Source organism: Galeopterus variegatus, unplaced genomic scaffold (genome assembly GCF_000696425.1).
Source record: "Galeopterus variegatus unplaced genomic scaffold, G_variegatus-3.0.2 Scaffold747, whole genome shotgun sequence".
NCBI lineage: Eukaryota > Metazoa > Chordata > Mammalia > Dermoptera > Cynocephalidae > Galeopterus > Galeopterus variegatus.
In genome coordinates, this window is record NW_007726858.1 from 477758 (window position 1) to 484659 (window position 6902).

At 44.9% G+C, this 6902-nt stretch overlaps 1 protein-coding gene across 1 annotated transcript in view; it reads left to right on the top strand.

Moving 5' to 3' along the window:
• Window positions 1-6902, top strand: part of PTGS1 (prostaglandin-endoperoxide synthase 1 (prostaglandin G/H synthase and cyclooxygenase)) — a 23657-nt gene that overhangs the window by 9156 nt on the left and 7599 nt on the right. The window contains 3 exon segments of the mRNA XM_008572036.1: window positions 2329-2510; window positions 2622-2705; window positions 4249-4495. Of these exon segments, the coding sequence (XP_008570258.1) occupies window positions 2329-2510; window positions 2622-2705; window positions 4249-4495 (513 nt within the window).

Consider the following 6902-nt stretch of genomic DNA (forward strand, 5'->3'; position numbering starts at 1 on the left):
AAAAAAAAAAAAAAAAAAAAAAAAAAAAAAAAAAAAACAGTTGGAATGTAGGAAGGAAAGAATAGCGTGCTATTTATTGGGCGCTAATTCTGTGTTTGGTTCTTTACTTATGTATGTAGTTTTACATGGTTCACCAGTATAGGGTACAAATAAGGTCACATTTTTTTTTCCTTCAGTTGCCCAAGACCCCACTTGGCTTCATTGGCAGGTGTCTTTCTCCTGAAACCTTCTTCCCATTCCACCCCTAAATGTCCACAAACTTGATGGTTTACTCAGTTCAGAGCCATCAATTCAACTTCAAGTACAGAGAGGACAGGAGAGGTTCATCAGTCCACCACCGCCCTTACTTCAGTTCCTGCCACATGGTGTCTCTGCTGAACACTGGTCCTGTGCAGCCCCATGGTTGTGCACTTTTGCAGGTTCAGAACCTTGCATATGTTCTGATGTCCCTACTTGGGTGTCCAGGGCACTATGATGGTTTCATTTACCTGATTAGCTGCTATTCCCAAAGCATGATCATTCTGCCAGGATACGTGGGGCTCACCGACATTTTGTTGGAGTCAATCCTTGCCCAGTGTCAATAAGTGATGATTCCAAATTATGGGGTATAGACAAATTCCTCTAACTTTCCTTTTGGTGAGTTCCCTTTGGGGTGCTTGATATCTTTTCCTGCCACAAGAATCCATTTGGCCATTTCAGTCCAAAGAGTTTCTATTGATTCAGACTTTCAAAATTGGGCCTCATGTAAGGTATTGTAAAGAGATGCCTTTACCAGACCACAAAAATTTCTATTCTTTTCTTTGAGGGCATTGGGTGCCAACTCATCTGACATTGACATAATTAAGAAAGGCCTCTCGTTACTTATTCTCATAATGACAGACATCTGCTTTAAGATGACCTGTTGTCTTTACCCCGACATAGAAAGACTGGCATCATTTAAAACAGGTTGGCATTCAATAAAAAATAAATAAAAATAAAATAAAATAGGTTGGCAAATTATGGCCCACAGGTGAAATCCAATCAACCCATTTTTGTAAATAAAGTTTTACTGAAACAGTCCCACTCATTTGTTTATACATTGTCTATGGCTGGTTTCCTGCTACAACAGCTCGAGGTCTGTTGAATAGATGCAACAGACCGTATGGTCTGAAAAACCTACAATATTTACTATTTGGCTTTTTACAAAAAAAGTTTGTTGATCTTTGATTTAAAAGATCCTACCTCACCAGTTCTCTGTCATGCTTACGTTATCTCATGCAATCCTCAAGTCACTGTATAAAATAGGTATCATTTGCCCTATTTTAAAGATGAAGAAACTGAGGTTCAGAGAGATGAGATGACTTATCTACGTTTATACAGTTAGCAAATGGCAGAGCCAGGTGCAGACACAGGCTACCCTGCCCCAGGGCCAGGGAATCCATGTTCTTTTCTTTCTTCCTTTCCTTTCCCTTTCTTTTCCTTTTCTTTCTTTTAACTTTTTCATTATGGAAAAATTGCAAATGTACACAAAAGTTGAAAGAAAAGTATAATAAACTGTGTACCCATTTTTCAGTTTCAACAAATCTGAAATTTGCCAATCTTATTTCATCTATCCCCTCTCATTTGCCTTTTATTTTTCCATTTTTTTTATTGTGGTAAAATATCTATAATGTAAGAATTGCCATTTGAAGCATTTTTAAGCATCAGCTGTGTGGAATTAATTACATTCACAATGCTGTGCAACCGTCACCTCTATCTGTTTCCAAAATTTTTTGTCATCCTAAATATAGACTCTGTACCCATTGAGAAATAACTTCTCATTATTTCTTCCCTCCTGTTTCTGGTAATCTCCAATCTACTTCTGTCTCTAAAAATTTTTTCTTTCATATTTATTTTTTCTTAATCAACCCATGATAATTGTATATATGGGCTACAGTATGATATTTGGGTACATCTACATGGTGTGCAGTGATATCAGGGTGTTTAGCAAAGCCATCACCTCAAACATTTGTCACCTCTTTGTGTTGGGAACATTCAACCTCCTTTCAACTTAGCTACTTGAAGTTATGCAGTAATTTGTTGTTGACTATAGTCCCTATATTGCTATGAAACACTAGGTCTTATGGAATATTTTAAAGCAAATTCAAAACATCAAGCCATTTCACTCATAAATACTTCTGGGGTCTTTTGGTACACAGGGTATGGGGGCCACCTGGTAGTGGGGAGGTGTCCTGAGGAGGATGCTCTGGCTTCCTGCTTGAGCCAGTTTGCTTGGTGAGCACAGAAGCCCCCAGAGCAGGAAGATCGAGACAGGAGGCAGACACTGCTCTTTTCTATCTCCCCGACCAGGGAAAAAGCAGCTGCCAGATGCCCAGCTCCTGAGCCGTCGCCTCCTGCTCAGGAGGAAGTTCATACCTGATCCCCAGGGCACCAACCTCATGTTTGCCTTCTTTGCACAACACTTCACCCACCAGTTCTTCAAAACTTCTGGCAAGATGGGCCCTGGCTTCACCAAGGCCTTGGGCCATGGAGTGAGTACCTAGGAGGGGCTCGGGACTGCTCCGGAACTAACTTGGCACATGCAGGTCATCACTGGTGAGATGGGACCGAAGTGATCTGAATGGACCTCTCTCTGTGTTCAGGTAGACCTTGGCCACATTTATGGAGACAATCTAGAACGTCAGTATCACCTGCGGCTCTTTAAAGATGGGAAACTCAAGTACCAGGTAGTGCTGGGCCCAGGGATGGGGCAGTGGGAAGGGACCTCCCACAATCTCCCTTAGCAAAGGCTGCTGGGGGGGAGGGGCTGGGTCATGTCCTGAGAGGGCCAGCCACGGAGCTGGAGATGTGTACCAGAAGGAGAAACAGTAAACCCTGTGAGAAGATGCCAGGCACAAGAAGCAAATGAGGAGCAGATAGGGCCTTCCGTGTCCTCCTGGGAGGTGGATTTTGGAGCTCAATAGGAGATGGACATTTGTAGTCTGCATTTATTCATTTAATCATTCCACAATGTTAACTGGGTGCTATGATGTGCCTGGCAGAGGTGATTGAGCAGCGACCATCATTGTGATGGGCTCTGCCCTTGGTAAACCATAGCCCATCAGGAGTCACAGACATAAACACTAGCGTGCTAGTTCCGTGAGGACTTTTTGTCTAAACCAGCACTGTCCAACATAAATATAATGTGAGCCACATATGTAATTAAAGTGTTCTAGTGTTGTATATTTTACTCTCACAGAACATCTCAATTTGGATGCTGAATTTTCACTGGAGATATCTGATCTGTATTTAGATTTCATAAAATTTACAGTTGAATAAACTCATTCACCTACCCAAGTTGTTCCAAGCATACTTAAAGGTTTTCTAAAAGCTGAACTATCAGCTCTACAATTTAAATTTAAATTAAGTAAAATAAAAATAAAATGAAATAAAATTTCATTCTTCATTCATGCTAGCCGAATTTCGAGTGCTTAATAGCCAACACGTGGCTAGTGGCTACCATAGTGAATCATGGTCTAAACAAAGTTTACTGCTGAATCCTTAGGGCTAAGGACAGTACTTGGCAGACGGTAGTCCCTCAGTGTCTATTTACCGAATGAATGAAGAAACTGCCATATAAGTAGTTACACTTGTGCTAACTGCCAGTAAGGAGCATTCAGAGAATGGGGAAGGCTTCCCTAGGAAGTTATGAGTAAATAGAGAGTTACATGAAGGACGAGGAGGAGTGAGGGAGGCCAAGAAGGGGAAAGGGCTTTCCAGGTAGAGGGTTTAGCACGAGCAAAGGCTTGGAGGTGGAAGCAGCTTGGCGGACTCAGAGGGAGTGTAAGAATGGGAGCGTTTGCCGAACCTACTGATGGAGGGAGGGAGGGATTCCAGATGAGGGTGGAGACGTTGGCAGGGGGTGGTGCTAAGGATTTCTGGTTCCTGCCAAGTGCACAGAGAGGACTTAGAAGGGTTTTTAAGCCAGTGTGTGATACCCAATTTGGGTTTTTAAAGGTTGGTCTGGCGGCAGTGTAGAGAATGGACCCTCTGAGGCAGGAGTGGATGTAGGGAGAGGAGTCAGGGTGGAAGATGTGAGTGGGTTGGGGAGGGTAGTGGAAGTAGAGATGGAGAACCGGGGGCTGATTTTAAGGGAGATTGAGGGGGTAGAATCAACAGCCTTGGTTGGGGAGGACAGGCAGGAGGAAGTGGGAGGGTGAGGAAGTCATCTGTAGGTAGCTGTGGATGCCCCGCCCCATCCCCAGGTTGCCAGGTGGCTCCTTCCCACAGGTGCTGGATGGAGAGGTGTACCCGCCGTCGGTAGAAGATGCACCTGTGCTGATGCACTACCCACAGGGCGTCCCGCCCTCGAGCCAGATGGCTGTGGGCCAGGAGGTGTTTGGGCTGCTTCCCGGGCTCATGCTCTATGCCACGCTCTGGCTGCGTGAGCACAACCGTGTGTGCGACCTGCTAAAGGCTGAGCACCCCACCTGGGATGATGAGCAGCTCTTCCAGACGACCCGCCTCATCCTCATAGGTGAGGCCTCCAAACCAGCCCTGCCCTGGAAGGTCACGCCCTCCATCCTGACAAGCAGATGGTCGGGGGCTTGGAGACAGAGAGCTGGGATTAGAATTCTGGCTTTTCTGCTCCCTAGCAATGAGACCTTGAGCAGTCCCCTCTTCTTCTTTGGGGCTTAGTCTTCAAGTCTGTACATTGGAGCAAATGATGGTTGTAAGGATTTGTTGAGAGGATGAATGAGAAGGCACCTAGCACATAGTAGGCCTTCAGAAAATGGATGACTGTGATGGTTAACTACTAGCTGGGTGACTCACAGCACATTTGATTAGCCACCTCAAATTTCAGTTTCCCTGTGGTTCTCCACCCAGATGCACACTTGACGTCTCCAGTGTGTGCAGGCTCTAACCCAGCTGGCCCAGCCTTTAGGAATCTTTACTTTCCCTGCCCTGCATATATCTTTCTTCCTGTAGTTTGGTAGCTTGTAGGTGACTCAAGGACAGGATATTTTTGTGTAGCCTATGGGGGCGAGTTTGCAACCTAAAATGTTAGATGGTTTCCTGCCTGGGAGCTTGGCCTCTGACACCCCTGTCCAGACCATGTTCTCTCTGAGTCATCAGTAACCCCCTTCCTCCACCTCTGGGCACCACCACTGGGCATGGCTGGTCCCAATTATAGTGCCTGATTCGCTGGAGACTGGAAGAGCCAGGTATCAGGGTGAGGCACAGCCCAGAGAGGGAGGAGGGACTTGTTCCAAAGTCCCAGCATTGCAGAGACCTTGACCAGAGAGGGCAAGTCTGTGGCTGGAGGCTGCCCAGCACACTGGCTGGTGATGAAGCTGTGACCAAAGGCAGGACCCCAAGGGCACTGCGCATCCACTGCTTCATTTAACTCCCCAGTGATCTCATGAACCAGATATGATTACTCTTGTGAAAATTAGGATTCAGTGAGGTTAAGTGAATTCTCTGAGGCCATTCAGCAGAGGGAGACTTGAACTAGGTCTGGCTGCCACCAAAGTTCATGTTACTTACACCCCATCAGGAGGGGGGCTCTTTCCTGAGTGGGGAGGGGTTGCAAACCTCAGTCTCATCTTTCGTAACATGCAAGTATGGTGAGGGGAGAATCCACTTCTGTACACTTCGTACTCCTATTTCTGGTCGGCATGTGTTGACGCTCCCTGTTATGCCAGGCCCTGTGCCAACAGATTACATGCATTCCTTGTCAGCTCACAACGCTATGAATATTTTCACACCGATATTATTATAATACACATTTACAGACAAGGAAAGTGAGGTTCAGAGAGATTAACTCGGCCCAAGCTCAGGTGGCTAGAAATGGTGAAGCCAAGATTTGGACCCCAGTCTGCTGATTCCACATTCTGTGGCTCCAGGTCAGTTTGCTAAAAGCCAGTGTGTCTAATGGGTAATTAGTCAAAACATCAGTTTCTTTTAATATCTAGTTGGCCAGTTTTCATTTTGTAATAGAATTACAATTTGTTTCTTCCCTGGCCTTTTGCTTTGTAGCTGGTTACTGAGGGGGCAGGGGACAAATTTACTCATAAGAATTATGATATATATAGGAACATATAAGAAATATACATCTATAAGAACATATATGAGATAAAAATGTAAAAAAAAATATAAGATATATATTAAAAATACAAATAAATAAATAAATAAATATATGTGTGTATATATCTATATATCTATCTATATCTATATAGGTGGTGGCCATTAGGGGGATCTGAACTCTTGACCTTGGTGTTATCGGCACCATGCTCTACCAAGTAAGCTAACTGGCCAGCCCAAGAAATATATTTTTAAAAATATATTTAGGACTAAGTTCACCTTCTGTCCTCAGTGTCCTTGTTTGGCTGCTGCAGCAGCCCTCAGAGTGGTCTCTTTGAAGCCCCCTCACTCACTGAGGGTGTCTGCGTGACAGCCCTCACTGAGTTGGCCCTCCAGTTTCCATCCTTCGTGCTCTCTCCAACATCTTTTAATGGGCTGTGGGAGGGTGGTCTCCCAAGGATCACAAAACCAATTCTTGGACACCTCCTCTGTGTGTTGTGCTTAGCTGGACCTAGGACTTCTCTCTCTCTCTCTCTTTTTATTGGTTATGAATATTCATGAAATACAAAGCTGATTGTCAAGCCTCGTGCCCAAGATATGAGGGCCGGATTCATACTGGCAGCATACCTGTTACCACAAATTGCGTTCGTACCCCGTGTCCCCCACCCAATTATCCCAACCTCCCTCTCTTCCCCTTTCCCCTCCCAACTCCATTTTGTAGCCCAAGGAATGTTCTTTCCCTCTGCAAGTCCAACGCACCACCATGGCCTTTCTTTCCTTCCTTCTCTCTCTTAGCTCCCACATATGAGTGAGCACATGTGGTATTTATCCCTCTGTGCTTTGCTTATTTCGCTCAACAT